The sequence below is a fragment of the Chlamydotis macqueenii genome, chromosome 1 (genome assembly GCF_036417535.1).
Source record: "Chlamydotis macqueenii isolate bChlMac1 chromosome 1, bChlMac1.mat, whole genome shotgun sequence".
Taxonomy (NCBI): domain Eukaryota; kingdom Metazoa; phylum Chordata; class Aves; order Otidiformes; family Otididae; genus Chlamydotis; species Chlamydotis macqueenii.
The window spans coordinates 55257192-55283294 of NC_141556.1; the positions used below are offsets into that span (position 1 = coordinate 55257192).

Sequence of the window (26103 nt, forward strand, 5' to 3'; positions counted from 1 at the left end):
GAGGGGCTCCAGTGTCACACTGCAGGCAGAGGCTGTGCTGGCTGGTGGGTCAGGTACGTACGCAGGGTCTCCAGCAATGTTTCACCCACATTCATGAGCTGGGAATCCTACCTTGTTGCAGGTCTTGCTGCTTCCCCAGGCACACAGTAGGCTTCCTCCCGGCTTCGGGCATCAGCAGAGAAGGTGTTAGCCCGCTCTTCGGTTGTCTCCATTCCTTCTCACTTGGACAGTCACACAAGGGCTACGATGCCATGGGATGCCTGAAGGGGGAATTCAGGGGCAAGTGGAAGTTGAAACCACTTCTGCAACCTGGTCACCCCACAGATTTAGCTTCTCAAAGCCCAACAGCCTCCCCAGCTCTAAGAGAATTGTATCACTTGAAAGCCACATCAGACACATGAAATATTTTTTTAATGGCCACGTCTAGCCACCAACCACAACCAACAGCAAGCAAAAACCTAGAAGAGTTTGGTGAATGCATCTCTTGCACGTTCCTCAATGAAGGCATTCCAGTTGCCACTACAAGCTGAACAGGAACCAGACCTTTCCCTATTCCCTTGTGGATCTGTTGTAGCCAGGAGGAGCAAAAAGGAGCACAAGGGCATTTGAATTCCTGAGGTCAGCAGATCCCCCTCAACACACAAACAGGAAGGACGTTGTCTAAGAGGTCGCCATTTTTTCTCTTGCCATCTTTCATATCACTAATGGCCGCAAAATTTCCTGAAGGGAACTAGGAATATAATGTGCAGAGTTAGCACATTTATAAACTCACTCCCCACCCAGCAAAGAGAACACACAAGCTCCCTGAAAAGGCGGTCCTGTAAAACAAACATTTGTGCTGCTGTCACCTGCCATCACAACAGGGAAGAGAGACCAAATATCCTCCACTGATACTATGTCAAGGCCATGTAGCACAGGAAGGATACGTCCAATGTACCTTTGTATCCACTCAGTTTCTACTGCAATTCCTTGTTTTAACTATGTCAAGTCTTTCGCCTTCAGTACCTGGTACAGATCAGGCCCCTCCCTCTAAATAAGTAGGTTTTTAGCTTTTATACATAAATTACCTGGGTCACCCATGATGGCACAGCTCTGGAAGACAGCCAGAAAAAAACCAAACCAACAATTAATCGACACTTAATTTCTTCCTTCTGCAAAACCATATGAATTTATTTTATTATCCACTATGGTAGGTTGCAGGTAGTCATCTTCATACACACATTCCAAAATCATACTGATGAATGACCAGATGAGATGCTAACCCAGTCTTCACAGACCTTCTAGTGCCTGGCCTAGATACCTCTTCCATCCATCAACTGTCAGGAAACGGTCATTGAGTGTTCATGCAAATGAGAGCCCTACCTGCAGAGCTGGAACAGAAGTCCTATCTTCCCCCCTTCCTTCTGTTTAGAATTTTATTTCCTTCCTACCATCCCCCGTCACTAATCGTACAAAATACCTTTTACAAAAGCAAAGAGCCAACAAACTCTACCTTACTGCAGTTTCTAAATATGCTAAAATATTCCAGATAAAGTAAAATACCAGTGATCTCATCTTCTTTGAGGTCTCAGGTAGAAATTTCATGGACTGTAAGAGGCCAAGGAAAGTGAGCACATCCTTCTGGAAGCTGTCCTTCCCAGTCAGAAGCAGTGAATATATAGAAGACAAATTTCTTACCAGGTTGATCTTCACCTACCAGCCCTTGAAAAAAAAAAGAAGCAAAACAAAAAAAAAACCCAAACCAAATAGCCAAGGTTTAGGTCAAAAAATGGAAAGGAATGGAGAAAGCTGTCCTCGTGGTGAAAACTTATTTACTCTAAACTCTACTTCTTCCCATGAAAGAAAAAAAAAAAAAGCCTAAATTCTGACCGTTTTGTGGTGGTTCTCAGCCCCAAAGTAACAGACCAAGCAAGGCTGAAGTGTATGTGGCTGACTACTAGTTGTCACGATTTCTCCCTCCACCTGACAGAGCTCAACCTAGAGTTGCTACAGGACAAATGCAAAACCTTCCAAAGATTTTGAAATCAATTAATCCACAAAATAAAGGTGGGGAATTGTACACCCATTACCACATACCAAACATATTAACCTAAGAGTTACCAGATGGGAAAGGCACAGCAAGAGCCTAATCCTAAAAGGTGATCGGCTGCTTGAATGTCTGCCAACTTCAGTTGTAAATGGCAGGTGTAATACTGGCAGTCGAGGTGTACAGCACACAGCATGCTATCTAGAGAACAAAATTACTGGATCTCAGTATAGTGGAATATACATTTTATTTCTTAAAAAGGAAGGGTACTAACAGAATTTAATACAGTCAAAAATTTACATTTTAAACAAAAGCTTTTCTTTTTCTTAAAAACCAGTTACGAGCAGAGAGGTGAGAGGATTTAAACTACCCACAAAATCCAAGCTGAAGACTTTGAGAATTCAAATCCGTGGTTTATACATTTTAAAAAGTGTAATAAATGGAAATACAAAATAATACCAACTCTGCAACAGTGAAATGCCCTATTCCTCATTAGATTGCTGTTTAAGCACCTTTATTTTCACCCATCAGCTGCCAGGAGTGTGTAGGTTTATGTACAAAATAAGCAGTTTGGGACAAAAGATTAATATATAAATTAAAACCTTTTATGGCAATACAGTTTCACCCAGCTGCTTTACAATTTTTATTCTTTCATTTCTGTAGAATCTTTCAGTCAGGATGATCTCAAATGCACTTTATGGACTGCTTCAAAAAGCAGCTACATTTACTGGAATTATATAGACAACCTCAAGGAACACATATCCAAGAGATTAAACAACACGCAGTAAAACTAAGATCAGATTTATATCTTACATAAATACTGTGCAGATTTATCATCCATCCCACTGAATGAATGGGACAGATCAGTGTCACATCTGAAGCCAAAAAAAATAATTTTATCCAAGAGGCAACAGAATTTCAGGCCAAATGCAGCAAGTAGGAGTTCCCTCAAACTATTTCAATAAAAACTATGTGTCTGAAAAAGCTTTATAGGAACAGAGTTTTCTGAATAACTTGCCCATATGCTTAGCTGTTTCATAGCTTTTTACAGCCTAGAGGAGGAAAAAAAAAAAAAAAAGGAAGGAAAAAAAAAAAGAAATACCACCACGTCCGCCCACTACAGAAGATGTTGTGGCTTTGTCATTTACGGAACACTGCAGATGCAGCTGTTACCAGAGAGGAGACTGCTCCAGCACAGCACTAAAGACAAAGAAGTTATGTTATGGCTGGAGAAGCTGTCGTCACAGGCTAATCTCTTTAGATGAAGGCTGATGGATCAATCTCACCTCCTCCTCAAAACTCAAGTGTTCATATTTCCTATCAGACTGCTCATGATTCTCACTCCACTATTTTGTTTTTTTTCCTTTTAATACAAGATATAAAAGGTTATGAAAGCAGATGAAAGTTCCAGCTGTGCAGCATCCAGTGAACACTTACTCAGCAAAACCTCAAGTCATTAATCACTTTCTCTCCACACCACACCAGGATACTTGTGTCATCTACGTCCATAACAGAACTAATAAAGATGTAGACTATCTAGGTTACCAATGAGCTGCAGTAACGGTCACTCACTGTTTCACTGCAACTTGCTGGAGTCTGGCTGAAGGGTGGAGACAGATCTGTTCAAGCCAAAAGAGAGAACAGTTTAAAAAAAACAAAAACAAAAACAAAAACAAAAAAAAAAAAAACAAAAAAAACCCCACCCCCAAAATCCCCCAAACTTTAATTTTCCTCGATCACTAAGCTTTATGAACCATTTCATATTGCCACTTTCCAAATGCTACTCAAAAACAACAAATCAACTGTCCAGCTCATGGGATGAGAAGAGTACAGCTATGAACGTCATCAGTGACTACTGTTAACAAAAGACTGAAGAGAATCCATTCCCTCAAATTCTCAGTTTCTCTGCTTAAGTAGCTCATTACTATTTTTAAAACACTTTTTTTTTGTTGATAGAAAGCATCACCACTAGACTAGAATTCCACAACATCAATCTTTGTTTTGATTTCTGTAGTACTCTAGGAAAAAGAAAATCCCAAATCAAGCTACATGAAGCATTAACAATATTCAGATATTACAATGGAAGCACTTATTTATTACTTCATAGAACAGATTAGTTTTAAAAGTGTATTTACATGTTCTAAGTTATACAAAATACATTATTCCAATAATCATGTTAATCACCATATTTCAGACAACTTCACATAAAAGTGCAGAGGATGCATCCATCCATGATCCTGGCCAGTAGCAAGCGGTCACCCACAGCGTGACAGATGAGAGCTGCTATTGTGCCCCCTCAGGAAAAAAAAATCCCACCATACCTTCTCACAGAGACGCAGCTGCAGATCTAAGAAAACATTCAGGCAGGTACACGAGCAAAGTTTGTTGAGACCCACAGACCAAAGTCACATGCCTTAATTTACTAAACATACGTGAAGTACATTTTTTGTTTGTTTGTTTTTACAGATGTCATACAGCAAAGGGCTTCTGCTCATGCCTTAGTTCGGAAAATGAAGTAAGAAGGGTTTTGGCTATGTAACAGGCACCCAAATTATACGGAATATCAACAGCCTTGTAACTACAACTAATCGTGTGTTAAGGACACAATTCTGCAGCTGACTGCCTGGGTGGAGCTTCACATTCAAGAACAGATCCCGTGAAGTCCAAATGGTTCTCTACAGGTACAGGGCTCATCCCATGCAGAAGTAACGGCAGAACTGAGGCCTTAAAACCCTCGGGCCTCGCATAGTAATTTCCTCACAACACAGCGCTATCAGTTCACATCAGCAAATAAAGTCCCAGTGCAACAGTGCGCTTAGTTAAAGTAAAAGCTATTTTTTTCATTCCTTTCTGCAGTAACTCTCCTCCCTATCTGTATATTCCTTTCACTTTCTTCTGGACTGTTGAAATGAGATCAAGAAAAGGAGATTCCCAAAACCTAAACAAGCACATATCTTCCGTGTGATGCTAAATTGAAGGGATCCAAACTGTCCTAAAATTCTAAACAGTGAGGCTTCAGTTTTAGCAGTGTGGCTCAGGTCACTCTTGCACTACTCTTCTTGCTTTCATTCTTTACTCTGCTTGCCAAGTTATCTATGTTTACCTACACATTTATCTTCCACAAAGGATTCCTTTTTCCCTGTAGCTGCTTGAACTTCAAGAAGTTTGCATTCCGAAAGTGATTCATTAGGGACAGCAAACTATCAAATTAACAAACTACATCCTGATGACAAATCTGCATTATCATGAATTAAATCATCACAATTTCTCAATTAGTATTATGTTAGCATATCCACAGAAGCTCAGTTAAGCCTATTCTTTCTACCTTTTTCACAGTCTTTCATTGTGAGTTAATCTACCTTCACTGCATTACAGTAGCAGATATACAGAACAGAGTAATTATCTGAAATCTAGAAAGCCACTCAGTGTCTTGTAGTGCTGCAAAGGCAAAACACAAACAACTTTGCTGTTTAATGACTCAGATGTAGGTTGCCATAAAAAAAAAAAAAAAGAAATTTATGCATTAAGACGAATTTGCATTTCTCACCTTATTCTTAGCAGCTAAAATTGTAAGGGTAGAACACAAGTCTATCTGGATTTTACAAAGGTCCAAGATACCTCCACTCTCACTAAAAATGAAGGCACCTGACCACAAGGAACAAAGCCCCATTATGCTGAGGAGGCTTACAAGGCTGAAGCAGCAAATTCTCTTCTGTGCAAGTCCTTTATTTCTGCTGTCTACACAAAAATATTTTTCCACGCAAGTGGCTTTATTACAGTATTCCCAAAGCTGCTGGCCTTCCACTGCATCTCCCAACTTGAAATGAATTTGGTACAATTAGTAGCAGTCCTGCAGAAAATGCTGAAAGTGATTTCTACAGCTAGAACACCTTGGGCTTTCAAACAGCACAGCAGGGAAATGTAGCATTGTCAGAAAAGACAGAAAATGTACTAGAAGAACTGCAAAAAGTCACATTTAACTTTTTTTTAATTTCTTCTTCCAGCACAAGTTTATAGTACACTACTTTTTCACCCTGCTTGTGCAGGAGGAAAAAAAAAAAAAAAAAAAAAAAAAGCAGAATTCAGATTATTTGAATATCAAAACTATTGCTAACTGTGTAAATGAACAAGTGATAGAACCAGTTTACCAACACGACACCTGCAATCTGAGAGACATCCACCTGATCCTGGCACAAAATGCTCCAGAGTAAAACAAAGACACCCATGACTCCAGTGCTTGCTAAAACTTGACGGTAACTATGTGAGTGTGAAGACCTTTTCCTGGGGGAGTTAGTGAGGTCTGTTACTGGCTTCAGAGGGAGCAGATATTGGCAACAGGTGAAAGAAGCAGCTTCTAGGGAATTTTTAAATACAAACCTGCATTACTATAAGGAGATATAACTGTGTGTAGATTAGAAGACCATATATGAAAGCAATACTGCGTAAAATGCTGCGCATCATGTATTGATAGCGTGTTTCTTCTGTAGAATAAAACAACACTAATTGCCCACAAATCTCATCAACAGTTTATATACTTTCAAAGTTAGTACTGCAAAATGGTCGTTTGGTGTCAATTCACTTCCTAATGAATGTAGAGCTGTGTCAAAACCTGCTCCCTTTACTGGCAATCCCTGCAGCGATGCTGAAAGGTGCACTCCCTTTATTCTCTCCCCTTGGAGATGGTCCCTTTATGGCTGGAATGGGGTGCATCGGCATCAGGCACACCTATGGCCTCTACAAATCATGTTCCAAGGTTGGAGAACTTAACAGTGTCAATTCAGCATATTTTAACATTCAAAATTAAGCTAAAAGAATATTGGTCTTATGACCACTATGAAAATGTACCCAAGTTATCACTTACAGATTGGATTGTCATCCTAGTCAAAAAAACCAAGATTATACAGTTAATTGTTCCGAGAGGAGCAGAGAGCTCTGAAGCTGTAAGCTTAACTTCCTGAGACTGCAAAATCTGATAAAGGAATTCAGCATTGCACATAGTTTTTTTTTCTGTCTGGCAATACCTACACTCCTTTAAATAGTTACCACCTTCTCATCTGTCTCTAAAGATGTTGCTTCCTAAACAAAAAAAAAAATCTCCAACTACAAAAGTTAAGCTGCACTTGCTGTAAAGTGCAATTTTCCAGTTTTGCAACCCGTAGACACGTGAATCAGAATGTGCAAGTTTGCACTGTCCTACAGGGAAGCACAAAAGTTTGCTAACAGTCTTCTCTGAAAGAAAGATCTAATGAATATTCACGGTTAGTTTCCATTGTATAAGCTGTTAATACAGCAGAAAAAGCTAATAGAATTGCACATACTATTCTTACTGACTGAATATTTTGCTGTTAAAATAGCATGACATACTGCAAAACCAAATCCTGTATACAATACTTAAGTATTTAAAATAGATTCCTAAAGCAGTCAGACAGCAAGATCCAAATGAAGGGCTAGCAACTCCTTGCCAATTACCATACCCTTTAGCTTTGTGATTTAAATAGGAAGCATGACATTCAAGAATAGCCATTCAAAGCTAACTGAAAATTTAGAAATGATAAATGCAAAAAGAGTTGCTACATTTATATGTTGTCAGGGTTGTTTGGTTGCTTTAAAAAAAAAATCCATAGCATGACTTTTATAATGAAAACAAACCAACAAAAAACAGTACATACCAAAAATATCAGTCCAAATCACCAACACTTGATACAGAAAGAGACATATGCTGGCATTTCAGCAACATGGAGCTAAACTATTCGTTTGTTTGAAGAGAATACCCCAAGATTACCTCAGAGCTTTAGAATCTCAAATTATAATAGTACACTCATAAGTATACTTTTGTAACCAGCAAAAAAAGTTAAAAGCACTTTATTGACTTTAGAACATAGTCCATTAAAAATAATAGGTCAGTAACTGCATTTAATGTATATGCTCTTTACAAAGGTTATGCCTTAAAAAAAAATGGTTATGAATTTTGGGGTTTGAGTTTTTTTTTTTTTTAATTAAGTTTACAACATCAGCTGCTGCTTTGCACCTTTTTCTCTTCGCCTTTCTACTCTGAAATTAGGGATAGAATCTCTTGGGTAAATGCAAAGTCAAAATATTTGTTCAACATGATAGTGTTGAGCTTTGCTGGTAACTAGTTGTGCCTCAATTTCAGCACTTGTGCTTCTGAAAGCTTTCAAGATTATTTTTCTTGAGGTGTACGCTGTTTATCAATCTCCAGGCATGAATACATTGATCCTCTTTCACTCCTGTCTTACAAGCTCCATTTTGGCTACAAGTATGGCCCTGTACTACTTTCCCAGAAATTAAGTACTCTCTTCCCACGCACATTTAGCTCTTAAGTTTCCTCAGTATAAGAGCAGATTCTTGTTATGCTGATGAAACTCTTACAAAGGAACTTCCACCTACTTCCTCCATCTTCTACACACAATAAACATCCCAGCACTCCGTCCAAGCTTTCGTCAATTCTCCCACACCAGCACAAGGGTCTTGATACTTAAGCTGCCCGTTGTAACTGTGGGAAATAATTGTCTGTCTCTGTTTTACAAAACAGATGAGCTAAGTACTTTTTCACCATGACAGTTCTCACGTAGCGAAGAGACAGAAAATTGTAATATGGCAGCTAATAGCCATTGTTTTGCCGGAGCTAATACTCATTTGGTAGTTTCAAACTGCCAAAAGACATGGGGATCAGCAGCTCAGACTAGCACCTTTTCCATGATCGCTAAATTGCTAACAGAAGAATAGATTTTGTTTCAGCAAGATACCATAAAAGAAAGTGAGCCTCATAAAAGAAACAAAGAAAAGGCAGGTTACAGCAGTGTAGCTATGGAGCAGGAAAGCAATCAAAGTGTTTTACTATCATATGGGTCAGTTGATAAAGGTTTATTACTACTCTTTGTATGTCACGCTGTGGTGCTTTCTGGATTGTTTCAGTACATCTGCTGCACTTGCCTGCACTGGAAGTCTCACATATCACAGACTGCTGTTTTCCTGGTGCCTTTAAGTCTGCACTTACAGTACTCCACAAGACACTACACTGTACCAGAAGTGAGCTGCAGTATTAAATAAAATTCATTCTACTGCAGGGAAAAGAGTCTTAAAATACAGCAGTTATTTGTATATACAGACATTTTCATTTAAAACTCCCTATTTTCTTTCACTCAAGTGTCAAAACAGAGTCACTACTCATACAGGCTGTCAACAGACTTTGAGACATGAACTTTGAGTGTCTTGACAAAACCCCAATAAGTAAGCTTATTGTAGTTCATAATTACAGTGAGAAAGACAGATAAGAAAGCCATATACAGAATTAAGGAGACTTTGCACTTTTCATCATGCCCAGCCCTGGGTAGTTCAGATGGGGTACTTGCAGGCAAGCAGGCAGGCAGGGTCATCATCAGTTGTTTGTGTTGGGACACCTCATAGATTTCACTGCTCACTCTGAAGACTGGCGATTCATGTGTGCTTTTTAGTTTCTTTGTTTTTAAAAGTCTTTAAAGTTGCATCACTCGGAATCAGATAAGTCACTTTAAACAAAGCAAAGTGTTAAGTGTGACAATTTATTTATAACATACTTCCCACCATCACCACCACACACCACCCTGTGAAAGAAAAACCCCTGCTGGAAGGGTGACAATTTTTAGTATGTTTGAAAGAAACTAGACCAACACTGCATCAAGAGCCACTCTAGTCAAATTAAGAGCATAACAGAGGGGGGGCTAGCTCAAAGCATACATTTACTTCAAGCATTCTGGATTAGCCTGCTTCTCTACTTCCTTACCAAGTCAACAAACTTGGTCTGAACTCATACCAACTTCCACATTATGTTTGAAAGACAATCTAAGCAAGAAGTCTTGAGTATAGAAAAGAAACCCCAACGCGTTTTTAATATACTTTTCAGATTTCAATAGGGCAATTAGAAACTAGCCTAAACATCTTCTATCCCACATTTACTCCCTAATATAAATATTAGCCCAGGAAGCATAGCCTAAGACTTCTGATACAGCCACTGTCTTAAGATAACTGATCTTGTTAAGAGGACTTCTAGACATACACTTCTGTTGAAGCTTCTGGTTCTTGCAGTTGTAGGTCATGTAGAAGGTCCCAACATCACACACAACATATTTTTTCTTTTAACACCACATACTGTCGAAGCAGCGCTTGGTGCTGAGAATGGATTACTTCCAAGAGGGCAAGTCTTGTGTGCTAATTTTGTAACAGGAAACATGCTGGAGAGAGAACCAGCAGGCATGGAGAGACCAGATATGCTGCTACACAGGAGATAGTGAGGTAAACTGTTCGTGTTTAGAGTGAGTGTAGCTTGTTCCAGAGAGAGTTCACGAGGCAAAGGACTCTTTCTCAAGCTCTTGTACAACAGGTAAGGTGCAGTAAAGTAACAGTGGCTTGTTTGCTTCTTAAAAAAAAAAAACAAACCCCAAAAAACCCCAAAAAACAACACCAAACAAAAACAAACCTTCCAAAGCATAAGGTACTGGCAATTCCTTAACAGACAGAACTCAAGGTTCAGTCTAATGAGCCAGACCTCTGTTTTTAAGTCTGCCTTACTTCTCAGTTAAGTGTGCATGCTGCTTTATCAGCAGTTCAAGAGGGAAGTACCTCTAAGGAAAAAAAGGAGGGGTGTTGGTAGAAAGATAGCCTAAAACCCACAGTAAATTATTTTGTGCATATCTGTTAAAGTGAGAGATCCCCTACTGTTCTCTCTCCTTGGTTTCTGGAAGTTATCCAGGATTAGAAGCTACCAAGATATTTGAGCAGTATTTTAATCAACACTGCACTGACTCTGGTCTGCATAACATTTGTGCATTAACCTCGAGATACCTCAGTTTTTACAAGAGAGAGAATATTTTCCTGTCTTCCTGGCCTAAAGGTCCCTCTATTCCTCTTCAACAGGAACAGAGTTCTATACAACAAGTACTTTCTAGTACCTCTGAATGGGAGAGGAAAATATTTCATGATGCTGCCCAGCAACATCTACTTAAATCTTAAAATTATGTTTTACAATTTCAGTGGTAGGGGTGGGTGGGGTGCAGAGGAAGAAAAGAGCACAAATTTAAAAAGAAAAAAGCAATAAAAGTCTCTTAGGCTCTTTCTCCACTTAAAATGGAGATCAGAACAGATATCAAAAGCCCTGTCTAGTCAGGAGGGATCCACATCTATTCCTCCAGACAGGTGAATCTGTTCTATTGTACAACATCAGAAGATGCTCTATCAGTGTTAAAAACAAAGTTGTAAATATGAACACTAAGATTTTGGGCAACACAATGATCAGGAAAGGGCCTGAACAAGTTGTGCCAACAGAAACATGGCTTGGGGTTTTATTTGTGTGTAGATGCAAAATGGCAAAGCCTCCACAAAATTTATTTCTGGGAGCCTCTACAGAAGGCAGAGAAGTCTAAGAGGCTAAAACAAGGAGCCCTAACAAGGAAAAGGGGTGTGCTTACAAGGGTCCGTATCTGGTCTCGTATTTAGAAACAATGTTCTTGCATCGTCCCACTTCCTTGCGCAGCTCTGCAACCTCCGTCCTCAGGGCCGTATTCTCTTTCTCAAGAAAGGCTGCCCGAATTGTGATTTGATTCTCCTTTAATCGTCGAGCATCACGGGAACGCTTTGCTGCCACATTGTTCTTCTTTCGCCTTGTCCAGTACTTTTCATCCTATAACCAAAAAAAGGAAAAAAAGAAAAAAAAAAAAAAAGGAAAAAATGCCAACCTGATAACTATATCAAATAGATACCTCTTTATTGTATAATGACATTCACACTGTTATGTTGAAGAATCTCCATCATCGATTTGCAGGGCTCCAACACCAAAATGCAGGTGACACAGTCCTGTAAGATTTCATCCTTACACAAGTCTTGTTTTAGGACAAACCAAGTACACTGCTAGGGAGATTAAGAGACTTGGCTTCTAATAAGCTGTCCAACTAAAATGCTCCCTTTAACTTAGTTTCAATTCCAGAATGAACTTCCACAGAAAAAAAAAATAACCTGTTCTGTTCTCTGGGCTGCTTAAAGGTGGATCAGACACAACGCTGGGCCTTCAAAAGTGCAGTTGATGAGGATGTGACCTGATAGTTCTTCTACTTCTAATTTCTGTGTATAGCATGATAAGTTGCTCCTGCCCAGTAATTATCTCATGATACCAAACCAGCAAAACAGCAAGAACAGCAGTTGACTTGCCAATTCTACTCTTGGCCAATTCTACTCAATTCTACACTCACATAGGTGTAGCGCATTAGCTTTATATGTAAAAAAGTTTGGACAAAGAGTCAGAAACTCAAGGCCTAAAGAAGTTTGTGGCAATAAATCTGTTACCTTTTGCTCATCAGGGACAAAAACCTTCTTGGCTTTTTTAATCATTGGTTGTGGTTTCAGGTCCTCTTCAGTAAACTTGTGTTTGCGAGGATTGAAGAGCTCACCACCAGGCACACTGGACAGCACTAAATCAGCAGGGTCAGGATTAAAATTCACCTCAACTTCTACGCAGTCGGGATCAATGGGGCTGGGAGTATTTCTCTCATTTTGTGGTGGGGACTCTGGCAACAACAGAAGTTACAACACATTCAGCAGGATGAAGATAATTAACTAAGAAGCCAGCTTGGGTATCTCTATTGATTGCCCTACTGTGGGCAGTATTTAATAGTACTATTTGGTATTTCCCCAAGGCGTGCTTGGTGCTGCAGAGTTTCTGGTACAGAGGAAAGCTACACAGTTCAGTTTGTAACACAAACTCTAGGAACATGTGCCGGACTAACAAACATCAGTAGACAGATGCAGGACACGAGTTAGTACTTCCTTGGCAAAAACCACGTGCTTTGCGCACTTAAACAGTGCCTTCCACAGCAGTAAGAAGTGAGAAACTTGTTATCAGCCTGAGTTTTGTACTACATAAAGCCTTACAGAAAACAAATCTGCCTAAAGACCCCGCTCCCTGGGACCTTCGAAGGTCAGACAACCGTATTTCCAAACAAAGGACTAAAAGGTGGGTTTGTTACAAATGAAACCGTATTCTACTTCTTCACCACATGGAAACAAATGTCCCAACAGATTGTCTGATGAACTCTGTAATATTTATCTACTGTTTACAAACTTCATACACTAATTACACTGACATTTCCAATTCATGAAGTAGTGATCAATGAAAAAGATTTTTCATATACCATCTAGAAAAAAGCCACACCCTTTGTCTTATTGATAGGAGTTCCACATTTTGCCTTTCTCCCTCAGATTCACACATGAGGCCCTGAGTAAAATGCTTTCTGTAGAGTTTGCTCATAAAACAGTACTGTGAAAATTTAGTGGCTATCATCTTTAAACTCTAAACCTAGGGCAAATAGCTTAATTCTTTAACACAGAAGATCTCCATACTGCAAATGAAGAGTAAAAGTTTCCTAGTACCATTTAAGTACAATTTTGTTTCTTTGCTCTTCCATTCCCACTTCAAAGCACCACAGAACATCAAACTGCATCATTAACACACCTTTTAAGTGTCTGTCCTCACATTTCACAGGCTAGCATGAAAAGATTACTTCATTGTTTTTCTATTAAGCATCATTACTTGAGGTACATTAAGATAGCAGATGTTCACCCAAGCAAACCAAGCCACCAAGGTAGCACAAACGACTTGTCACAAACTATCAGATCTGTTGTAAAATAACCTGAGAAACTATTTTCTGAACATGTCCAGCTTCTTACTAGATTAGCAATACCAAGAAAGCAAATACTTTACATTGGTGCTTCAGCCTTTCTAATTTCAAAAGAGAAACAGACTGCACACTGAGACACACTCACTCTTTTTCCAGGAGCAGCAGAGGGGAAGAAGAGGAGAGACAGCACCTTCACAAATCGACACATGGACTAAGGCACTACACTGAGCATGTTTGTGCTACTTAACCTGCCACAGATAACACTGACAGGTTAGCACGTCTCCTCTTTGACCTAAAGAGGCACCTTTGCATACCAGAACAACAAAAGTCCCTCAGAGCCCCGTATTATTTCATCTACCTGTGCTGGAGGCTGCTTCAGATTGCTGGTAAACTGCAGTGGAAGAGGACGATGCAGGAGAACCAGTGGAAGCACTGGCAGACTCCTTTCCTTCCAGCTCAGCCACAGGCAAGAGTGGATTCTGGTTCAAATCCAGGTGAGTAGGGCTAGAAGGAATTCCATTCTCCAGCAGGAACTCATCCAGATCCATGTACTCCAGGTGGAAAGACTCGCCATCGTAAGGAATAGTTTTGTCCCAAATGGGCGGCATAAGGGAAGCCGAGACTGCCATAGTGCTGGCAGCTGCTGCCTCATCTTCCTCAAGCTTTATCTTCTCCTTCTCTTTATCTGAAAGATACAAGCAGGTCACTGTACAAGCTGCAACACAGGTTTGAGAGTCTAACAAACTCCCTATGAAAGGAAATTCAGTAAGCTATAGTTCTGCCTCACAACATGATCCGAAAAATCAGATGTTGAAAGGCGACATTCATACATTCATATGTAACTCAGTATGGAATGCTCTGACTTCCTGTGACGGTTGGACCACAGACATTTGAGCAGCCTTGAAGACCAGCATCTTTGCTGTGATAACTTACCAAACTGTGACATAATACTGCATCTAGTTTATTAATTAGTCACTGCAAAATAGCCTGTTTTTCACAGGCTTATCTTGGAAGACAGCAAAAGTGAGCGCCCACAAGTCGGATGACATCAGAAGCCATTAAGAAAACTCCGAGGAAGCAGGGTAGTTTATTGTGTGCACAAAGAAAGCAGCTGCAAAAGAATAATCTAGATACAAACAAGAAAGGAATATAGGTTTTCAGATTACATTATCAAAAGGTCCACAGGACACTAGAGACCTGGATGTCTATTGTTCAGTATTTTAGAAGCATTTCTTTCTGAAATGACTCAGCATGTCCACACAAAGCAATGGCTCCAAATGCTGTTCACTATAGATAGCTCAGAGTACCTAGATACAATTTTCACTCTTTTGGGAGATGTCTAATAAGCCACACTCCCACACCCCACCCCCAAGCCACGAAGACTGATGACATTTTCTCCATTTACTGTGCTACCGTGCACATATTACAGAAAAATGTCTGTTCCTATGTTCCCCATAGCTACTGAATCTTAACAATTGTCTGGGACAGAATCCAAGCAGAAAACTCAAGTTATGGAATAATTACATAATTTAAAAGATAAAAATAAGCTGTCAGAAAAAAAAATCCAAGTAATTTTCCTGATCCAGTTCTCCACATAGGCATCCAGTTCTACCAGCACTGAAGGAGGCAGTGCAGAAGCAGTGCCAGCACTGCCGTCAAAAGGAACGGTCACCAGTTGTACCTTAACCAACTGCAAATTGGGTCTTACCAGAGAAGTTGACAGATGTTCAGTTCAGTGGAACAAGGAGTCCAGGGATGTACACTGAAACAGTTTGGATCTCCAGTGTTCACACAGGTTAGCCCGACAAAATGCACAGATCTGCGGCATTAGGGTTTTCTAGACTGCCTACAATAAGCTAAAGGAGTATTTTAATTTATCGGGGGTGGGAGTGGGGGTGAAACTCTGCTCTAAATCAGAAAAGCCTACTTTATATAAAACCTATTCTGACAGAACTGGCATTCCTTCCGCTCTTGCCTTAGCTGGCGTGGAACTGAGACTGAAAGAGCTTTTTATGGCTTAACGAACAGTGCTGCCATACAAAGTAAATTGTAATTTTAACCTACCATGCTCTGAACATTTTATACACAAGAAGATACCAATTTTAAACTAAACAGCTAAGAAAATATTCACCAGCCACTGACTTGGGACTAAGAGCAAGTACCTAAAGAATACGTTAAATTCAGACCAGTGGCTCCAGGACCCAAGCTTTGTTAATATCATCTTGCAGCTTTTGGCTTTCCCCTTTACCACTTTACACTGCCGCCTCTGAACTGCCATCTCCCAACTCCTGTCTCTGCTATAAACTCCATTTTGCAGGGAGTTTTGCAACTTTCTCACCCTTTACTTGGGCAAAGCAAATGTGCAGGTTAACAGTCGTGATCCAAATAACCTGAATGTTTCTAAACAGCTCCTTCTTGAAGCTAGTAAAGAAACAGCATCTACACTACTTCACATAGAAGGATGATTTCACTTACTAGTGAAGCACGCTTCACCAAATTGGAACTGCCATTTTACACCCAACTTGTGAACTGGGGATTGTGTATTTCCCCAGGGTTTGCATAGTACCCAGCCCGACTGAACACAGATTCGCACTGGGGGTTGTGGATGATATCCTAGTAAAGACACCACCAAAACAAATGCAAGTGACAATAATGAATTCTTTGTAAATCACTTTATTCTTTTTAATCAACATGATAAAAAACCTTGTGAATGTTGAGTCAAAATGTCAACTAGAAAAAAAAAATTCTTTAGTCTTGAAAAACAATCATAGTCCATCGTAAGTTATGCCAGTTTTAATGCAAATCAGCAGTTCTTTTGTTTTGCAACATCTAATACAACACCTCCAACAGAGGAGAAAAGCAATCTTAAGCGATTAGTAGACTAAACATAAGGCTTAAAAGTATTCTTCAGAAGGTAGACACCAAAAAGGCTGTACTACTGGCATATGTGGCTATTCTGAGATCTTTTAATGTATTTTATATGTGCACCATCATCCTGCTGTACTTCAGCAGCCTGAGAAGACTGTGGTCCCACCAACTTCCTCTTGCTCTTGTCCCTGGCTCACACCAGATTAGATAGTTCCTTCACTTAAGACGATCATCTGAAATTTATTGTCCTTTTGCTACAAGTTGACAACTGGCAAACACTGGCCCTCCAGTGCTGTCTTTACTTAGCTCTGCTGTCTCTCTCTCTCTCTCTCTCTCCCCCCATCCCTCACTTCTAATAGCAATACCTGAAACAAATTAAAAAAACAGAAGTTAAGATGCATGTTGGGTGCCCACGTATTTCAAACGTGATACGTAAAAAGATAAAACTGTTGTCTGATCATTTTTGCATTGACATTTTCCCACTGGCTTTCTTTCAATTCATTTAATCTTCATTTCTGCTGCACAACATCCTGCTGAGTGCACAATATCTAATGAAACACTAATTAACTTCTTGCATCTTGAGGGGGAAGTTTCTGCCTGCCCCAGCACAGGGACCTGAAACATTAATTCTCTGAAGTTATTTATAGAGTAAACAGGTATTACCTGACAGTAGAGCTGCGGTATCCTAAGAGGCTCCATTTGCAGTGATTCAAGGTCACCCTGATAAATCTGGACTGTACTTCTGCAGCTGATAGCTCATGTCCGATTTAGCCTCCTCATTCTGCTACTGTGACCTATTAACTAGGCTGTACATCTGCTGTTAACAGAGAGGTCACTAGTTTATGCTAAGTAATTTCAGCAGAGCATTCCAGTTCTTAAACTGTTGGAAGAACTGCTGTTCTAGCCAAAAGCAGCAGCCTGGAAAGAGCTTTATTCCACATCCTTGTTCTTCCTCCAAAAAAAAGCCAACAAACCAACCAAACCCAGACCAAAAGACATTTTTGGCCACAACTATCAAGTACTATCCCAGCCACAAACAGAACAAACATTCATTAAAAAATATTGTCAAATTATACTGAAAACACTACACAGACTAAGGCTGATTGCTCTATAAATCTTTAGCCCCAGTTGTGACAATGGAACAAGACAGGTTACAGGGTTCTGTATTCCTGATGCCCATTACTGTGATGCTTTTTGAGGCATTCCTCCTGCCACAGCAGCACACAACTGGTGATTAAGGCATCCTTTGGAGAGAGCGTATGCAGCAGCTCGTTATTAAAATAAGAGACCTATACTGCTCCAGAATATTAATTCTCTTCCTTTACCCCACAGGACTTTTTATAAAAAGATCATTATTTTTATGTATTTAATCCCTACAATGTACATGACAACAGCTTACAGCAAGCCTGGTCACATATATTTGGTATACGGCAGGGCACTCAAGATGATGGCATTCAGTTGGAACTGGACGTCCTCCTCTGTTGCTCAGAAGGATTAGAAAGCCTAGCTGCTTACTGGGTAGTCAAATTACCTACAGCAGTTGGAAAACTCACAGGTAGTGAGACTATAAATGGACACTGCAGCTAGTTGATACTGTTTCTCACAGAATTAGACAGAAAATTGTATTTTTGTCAACAGGCATTCCAGACAAAAGGCATAGGGTCTTTTCTCAGAAAGCTTGCTGACAACACACAACTGTATCTGGTAAATTAGTAATTATTTAACATTTTAGCTGTGACACTATACAACAAGGAACAGAAAATAAACAAGGATCCTCTGAAGTCACTTGAGTCACAATTCTACTGACATGTGTTTTGTAAAATTAGGAGTAACTACCTGCTAGCACAGAAGGCATTCTTTCTTTTGTCTTGCAAATATGCAAACACGAAAACCATCAGAGATCAAAATACAGAGCAACATGTTCCACAAAGTGTGAAGCAAAATAGTACAAGGTGGACTAAAGAAATTGATAAATTTTCAGATTATTCTCATTCTTAACTTCATCACAGCACGAATGTGGATGGGTAATCAAGATGCAACGGACTCACTAGCAAGCTTTAGAGAATCAAGCTGAACGCCTTCCCAAGCTGGAACGGGGTCATCTAGTAAAAGTATCAAATGTTTCTAATTTTAGAAAAAAAAATGCACTACCTCAAAAATAATATTATTTTCAAAATTTTACATCTCCATAAGCCAGATCACACGATTCTGAACAAGAAAACCACCTCTAAGACAAAGTCGCCATATCCCAGCCAGCTACCATCATCATTCCACATGAACTTAAATTGCTCCTGCTGGCACTATTGCCTTCAGAAAGGATTGGGTGCAGAAATATCTTAAGAAATCCCATAATGTTGCAGATGCAAGATTCTATGTACTGCAGCATCCTGCACCATAGCAACATAACTAAAAGCTTTATCAGAGGCTGACTTTTGGTTTTTTTAATAGAAAGGAGAAAAAATATTTCCCAGAATCACAAGATGGATACATTTAGATGATATTGTGCAATGTCAGGCATACAAAGTAAACAGATCTTAACAAGGATCCTCACTGGGAACAACCTTTCCAATCTTGCTTGCACTGTGGTCTACCCTGGATATTGTCTGATATTCCCAAAATTATTCTCAACCTCAAAATTCCTGTATGTGAGGACTTATTTTATTATACACCAGTACACCGGGCATTATAGCGGTGCTGATAAACCTGAGCTTTCCTCCAAATCAAACTGATACTCAGAAAGGCAAAAATACTGCTAGGGGAGATAAAAAGAAAAAAAAAAAGTAAAAAAAAAAAAGTGTGCCATCAACAATGAAGATTATAAGCATTGTTATTTACACAGCTGCTGCCTGCATAACCAGTGGGAGAGAGGCAGCTCCAGCCTATACAGGACTGCATGTGCAGGCAGTCAGTCACCGCCTTATGGATTATCACCAAAACTAATCTGAAACGATCTGCTGTTTATGTGTGTCTTCGCACAACTTTTCAGCAATTAAGGTCAAGGAAGACTCGAAACCTTTTCACTGCGGCTCTAAACTGTGTGTCTAAAGACAGGGGAGGCTTCAGACAGCAAAGGGAATAAAACCAACGTGTCACTTTCGGACTTCTACTTGTCCCTCGTCCCTGAAGCATTTTATTTTGCCCAGCGCTGGCAGCGAAATACACCCGAAAAGGCGATGGCAGCAGCTGAATTTCCCAGTCGCCGGGGAAACCCAGCCCGCGGCGCGGCCATCGCTGCCCTGGGCCTCCGAGGCGGGAAGGGCTCGGCAGCCGCCCCGCGAGGCCGAGCCCTTCCCGCCGGGATGCCGTGCAGCCGGCACTTGGCACCGCCGGCCGGAGGGGCGGAGGGAAAGGGGCCGCGGGGCGTATGGAGGCGGGGAGGGGGGTGGAGGGAGGACACCAGGCCCGGGCGTGCGGCCTCTCCCGCGGGCGCTCCCCCCGCGCACACCGCAGCCAGTCCCACCGTGACCCGGCGGGTCCCGCCCTCCGAGGCACGGGGCGGGAAGACGGCGGGGGAGGGAGAAGGGGGGGAAAGGAGCAGGAGAGGGGGAGGGGGGAAGATGAAGGGTGCCGCACGCTCCCGCCGCCCCTGCGCGCGCTCCCGCGCTCACCCAGGCGCGCCTCCCGCGGCGGGTTCTCCATCAGCTTCTTCAGCACCAGCGGGAAGGAGCCCGCCAGGCCCCGCTGCTCCTGCTGCGCGGCGGCCCCCGCGCTCCCCCCGGCTGCCGTGGGCTCTGGTCCTCCCGCCGCCGCCGCCTCCTGGTGCGCGGCGCGGCCGGGCATACTCCCCGCGAGCTAACTGGCGGGCGGGCTGTCAACGGCTGTCAACGGTCGCCACGGGCCACAGCGAGGCTGCGACAGCTCCCCGGGACCCGCCGGTAACGACGAGCACGGAGCTAGACGGCGCGCGAGAGGCCGACGGCGCATGCGCAGCCGGCTGACGCCTCATGCGTGTTTCAGTATTCATGAGCGCCGGGGCCTCGCCCATCCAAGCCGTCCCGCCCTGCCCCGCCCTTTCGGCCCCGCGGATTGGCCCGAGCCGCCGGGGGGGCGGCCCTGCGCGGGCATGCCCCGCCCACTCGCCCCCCCCGAGGCCTGCGCGGGCACGCGCCCCCCGCCCGGCGGGGCACGTGCAGGGGCAGGCTCCGGCGGCTCATTAGCATGCCGCGCCCCGCCCCCTCCGCCCCTCCTCCGGCCTCTGCGTCACTGCCAGCTGCTCCTGTGGGGCGGGATATGGGGGGGGGGGGGGGGGGGGGGGGGGCAGAGCCGCGCGCGTGGGCGGCGAAGGAGCAGCAGCGCCTGCCGCGGGGCGCGCGCCCGCCACTCGCCTCCAGGGCGGGGGCGGCGCGGCCCCGCGCTCTGAGGCGGCCGTTACCGGCTGAGAGGCCCGCGCGGGCGGCGCTTACGAGCCCCTTGTCGGCCGCGGGCTGCTCCCCGCGGCCCCGGCCGGGCTCGACCGCCAGGGCAGGGGCAGCGAGCGCGGCGCGGGAGGACGCTAGGCCCGGGCTCGGAGGTCGCGTAACCGCGGCGGGCGTCGGGGAGGCAAGGGCGGGAACCGGCCGCTTCCTGAAGCGCCGCCGCTGCCAGCGCTCCAGCCGGTCCTTAAATATCCTCGTTTAGGATCCCGAGATCACCTTTCCCACATGACCTGGATATAATCTCCCTCTGTCCTACATCACGCCAGCAGCAGCCGCAGCGGCGTGCCCTATATAACGTTAGCAAGGAGAACTGCGGCTCTTGGGGGGGTTGGGGGGGGGGGGCGATCTCTCCAAGTTTCCGTGCTCACAAGCGATCCTTGTGATTCTCCAACCACTCCCCCTGTTCCAGCAAGAGGGATGGCGTGCTGGGATTTAAGCTTCTGAACGTACAAAGGGAGCAAATGTTGCCAAGTTCATCCCCAAAAGCACAGGCGGATACCAAGGAGCTTCTCCTGCAGAATGAATTAAGCTCGCAGAAGCGACAGACACTACAGCCAAAGGCTTCTCCTGTCAGCAGTTGCTGCCTTTTGCCGCAGAAGGGCCGGCCGCAGCAAACCTACAGCATAGCGCTGCGAGCGGAAAAAGGAAAGGGTGCAGAGCCCCCCTGTGATGGCCCCATCTGCACCCTACAGAGCCACAGGTGCCAGGGCAGAGATGTCCCCCTAAGTGCCAGCAGAAAAGGGAACTCTTCCTCCCAGGTAGACACTCCAGCATCTGCTTGGTTCAGATGCCCCTACACCAAACTTCAGACATTTCATTTCAGTGGCAAGGCACTATTTGACCTGACCCTTCCTAATAAACCCTGATGGTCTTCGTGACACAAAATCATGTCTGAAATCTTCCTCATGCACTCCAGGAAAAGGAATGGATTGGAAGTCGCATAGGGTAGGTGCCTTCCCCAGTGGCCTTACTGCAACAAGGACCAGGGGACATCTCCATCCAACCTGGGCAGACAGGGAGTTGCCCTACCTGCCAGCTACTTCTCTTGTGTAGGCTGGGAGGCTGAATCTGTTCTGCCTTCTTTGCAGGGGACAGGGATGGGACTCCTGACACAAAGCCTGTGCACGTGCTGCCCAATGGAGAGCTGGGAAAGGGCCACCTTGTTAGTACAGGCTGGAACAGCACAGGTTAATTCATTGTTTATGAAGGCTGATAAATCCAACTGCAAGAAGCAGGCAGCGCAGGTCATGCTCTGCTGCCCAGCGTGCTCCAGGGCTGCTGCTTGTCCTCCACGGACTCCCTCTGCCTCGCCAAGCTCAGCTGACAGAAGGAAAAAAGCACATGCATGAAAGGGAGATGCCACTCACACGGGGCAATGAAACACAGATGTTGGACCACACATGACAAAGGCAGCACACACAGCTCAGCAAGGGGCAGCGCGCTGGCATCGAAGCTTTTGCCTGCCAAACAGCTGGTGGTAGGTAGGTGGTAGATAGAGAACACACCCTGGGGAGGCTGGGAAGGGGCAGCTTCTAGGGAAAAGGCAAGGGGACGTAGCCAAAGCGGGGCAGGGCACAGGCTTCCCGTCCAGTTATGGCTCTCATGGTTGCTTTGTTCCATTGTTGTTGAAGCTGGAGGCCCCCTGGGATGACGCTGTGTCTCAGTGCTGTACAGTGCTCCTTCAAGGAACAGCCTCTGCACACATCCCCCCTGCAGATCTCAATGGCAACTTCTTTGCTGAGTAATGTCCACATGAATGGAGGTTATTAAACCCACTCAGCAGCCTGTACTCCAGGGTTTTTCCCTTTAGATCGACCACGTTCTTCCTCCTTTAGCCTGGACAGCGTTAACTGCTCGGCCCAAAGGCAGGAGGGAGTTCCCAGGGAGAATTCCTGTGGGTTCCCTCTCACAGCACTCTGCTCGGGCATCAGCTCTGCCCTTCCAGCAAGGAGCGAGGTTGCTCTGAGAGCTTTTTCTCACTGCCTCTGGTGATTAGGGGCTCAAGCCACTGCCAGCAGCAAGTGGGCACTGCACCATCAGCTGTACCTTCTTGGCTAAGTTGGGATCTGCCTGGATTTTTACAATTTCTCTTTTGCTCTGCAGCTAAGAAGGAAGAGAGGAGGACAATGAGATGTAAGGAGAGGAATGCAGTGGCCTTGGCTGTTACTACTGGGAGTCTTGTCAGGGCCAGATGATGCAGAACAGCCCAGCTCTGATGCTGCAGGGAGGCAAGCAAGAAACAGCCCAGCGTTAGGCACAGGGTTGGGGAGGGACACATACAGCAAGCCCCACTGGGAGGTTTGAGCTGAACACATTTCAGAGAGGCCTGAGACCCAGCAAATCCAGACGAGTGGTGTGTTGGTGTGGAGACCCAGAAGGAGAGAACTGAGCTTTGTGGGAAGAGGACCATGACGGGAACGCTGGCCTGGGGAGGGAAGCGGCATCATAAAGACAATACTAAGGGCTATGGGAGGTGATGCTGGGAGGCAGGGTGGTCCTGGGGCTTAGGAAGAAAGCTACCACAAAAGAAGCACCCTCAGCTGCCAAATAAGCCACACTGAGTTAAGACTAAACTATTCCCTCTACAAATCATGGATCCCCCTCCTAGCCCCCACTCCGACTCTTGCCAAACAGATACATCTTGCCAGCACTCCTCCCTTGGATTAATTCAATCCACTTGGCTGTGGAGACCAGAGATCCCAGAGAGGCCGCCAAACTTCAGCTTAGCCACAGCAAGGCTCCCCACCACGTGAGCCTCCCTTGGCCATTTCTGCCTCCTCCCAGCCAGGTCCGCTTTCTACCTGGGTATCGGTCAGCTCAGAAAACATGCCCTGGTCCCCACACACAGCTTCATGTTGTGTGATACATAAACACACCCGTATTAACGGGTCGAGTAAGGCCAAGTGTCAGCAAAGGAGCTCACAGGTGGCAGCGGAGCAATGTGACAAAATGAGCCCCTCAGGGGGTATGGCAGCTCCCTTTGCCCTATTAATCCCTTTCCCACAGGGAGCTGCGCAGGTGCCGCAGGGCTCGCTGTATTCCAGCAGGTGTAGGCAGCTGCCTTTCCTGCAATGAACGCTTTCCTGCTGCCGCAGCCTTTTGCCCCGTTGACCTGGGAGCAAGACCAAGGTCCCTCTCCCCATTGTGCCTCTGCCTTTTTTGCTCCCACCTCCTGGATCACGCTGCCCCTCAAGACTGCAGAGCCATCTGCGTGTCCTGGTAGCAACTCCCTATGGAAGAGCAAGCTCAGTGCATGTTTGTTTCTGTGAGTTCAACTCACTCGTGCCTAGACATGAGCTTGTTGAGCCAAGGTGTTCCCACACACCTTCCCAGCACTCGGCAGTGAACGTTAACACACAACAACCAAAAAAGCAGCTTGCCAAGGGCATGTGGCATCCTATCCAAAACCAGAGTCCCCGAGTTGTACAATGAGCACTTGGAGCTTGCCCAGCAATAAAGAAGTGGTCAGTCCAGAAAGAACAAAGTGTTCAGCACAGCAGAAGCCCAGATGAAATAACCTTCTGGGTCTTTTCCATGTGTTTTCTAGGATGCTGCACGGAGGGTGGGAAAGCTTACGAGTACAGAAGCGCTCTTGCAAGGAAAACACATTTGCTGTGTTCCCTACTCCAGCTTTCCACTAATAAACAACTGCAGCATCAAGCACAAAGTTTGCACGGAGTCTGCCTGCCCCACGCGGGCTGAGCTCCCTGAATGGTCTGCATCTGGGAACAGGCAACATCTGGAGGCTCAGCAGTTATTAGCTATGGGACAACCTGGATGGCAATTGTGGAAGTTGCTCCTAGGTGAGCACAGAGATTTGTGCCCAAGCCTTCTCTGTGTGCAAAGCTTTGAGGGTTTCCAAGAAGTAGCTGAGCACAGAGATTAAAAGGATCAGGACCTCAGCACTCTTGACTGATTTTGTAATCAATCAATTGTTGCCGTTTTTCCTCCTAGCTCCAGAACACACTTGATGACAGAACTCCCCTTCTGACTTGGGAAACACACCCTTGAAGGGCTTGCAGCAAACAAGATCTGCCCCCTTCTTGCCTTGCAACTTACAGAGGGGAAGGAGAAATCAAAACAGAAACCCCAGCATGTGTTCCCTCAATCCTACCTGTCATCTTGTTGGTCCAGGGCAAGGAGTATTCCAGCAGGGACTTCAGGACTTCCGGAAAGTCCAGGGCAGTGGGGCCCCCGGGACTGTTGCAGCTTGACATGTCCTGTCCTGGGACTGCTCTAGCACAGCTAAGGGAGAGCCAGGTGCCTGGCCGCCAACGCTGCACCCCACTTGCCTGGGCGTCGCGAGAAGAGCTCGGAGGCACCCGGAGCAGGCTTGCCAAACTACTCCGGCTGAGAAAAAAAACAAGGAGGAAGGAAAGCAGCCTGGAGGAGATGCAGTTTGCCTGTCTGTCTTCACCTCCCCCTCTCCCACTCTGAAGTAGCCAATTGTGGAAATAGCTTGCAGCCTCGCAGGGCTGGGCCGGGCGGCTGGCCAGCGTGGTTTTACAGGGCCTCTCCCAGCCAATCCGGCAGCAAAGAACTGGGCCAGTTATCTAACTTTGCAAAGGCAGCACCCTTTTCCTTCCCAAGGTGTTATAACAAACATACATGTTAGGGAAAAAAGAAGCAAGCTCATGCTGTCAGGGGTATGCACGTCGGCTGCAAACACACCAGTGAAGGGATCCTCTGAAGGGCTCTCTGGAGGCTCTGAGGAGCTCCGAGCTGCGCAGGCTGCCCCGTGGAGATACACAGGCTGTTTGCATCTGCCTGCTACTTTTCAGTCCTCTGAGATACAGATAGTGACAATATTTGTATATGATGCCACACTTACTCTGTGTCCCTCCTAAGTCGATATTGATAATGGCATAAGGCATCTTTCCTATCAAGTGTGCATCATCCCCAAAATGCAGAATTTCTTTTCAGAAGCGGCATGGAGTTTTATCAGAAAGCCGACAGCCTCCTCTTGGAGCAGTGATGTAAGGCAAGAGAGTTCATGAACCCTGCACATACTCTAATAACAGCTGGTTAAGTAAGATCCTGAGCATGCAAAGCCCCTCCTCTCCTGTTAGTGAAGTTTTTTAGCATGGAGGGATGGATTGGAGACAGGAGGATAAAGGTCTCTTCTTCT

At 44.4% G+C, this 26103-nt stretch overlaps 1 protein-coding gene across 3 annotated transcripts; it reads right to left on the reverse strand.

The window, feature by feature from the left end:
* Nucleotides 1–226: 226 nt before the first annotated feature.
* On the reverse strand, nt 227–25347 carry TEF (TEF transcription factor, PAR bZIP family member). Of its 3 annotated transcripts, none has more exons than XM_086752171.1 (5): nt 20169–20458; nt 14051–14377; nt 12362–12582; nt 11491–11702; nt 227–260 (listed from the first exon to the last, which is right to left on the reverse strand). In XM_086752171.1, the coding sequence occupies exons 1-5, from the start codon at nt 20338–20340 to the stop codon at nt 242–244; spliced, it is 951 nt and encodes a 316-aa protein (XP_086608297.1). In that variant the 5' UTR covers nt 20341–20458; the 3' UTR covers nt 227–241. The 3 variants fall into 3 exon arrangements, with proteins under 3 accessions (XP_086608297.1, XP_086608302.1, XP_086608288.1); XM_086752176.1 differs by lacking the exons at nt 227–260; nt 20169–20458 and adding exons at nt 2257–9555; nt 25090–25347; XM_086752162.1 differs by lacking the exon at nt 227–260 and adding an exon at nt 2257–9555.
* Between the last annotated feature and the right edge of the window lie 756 nt (nt 25348–26103).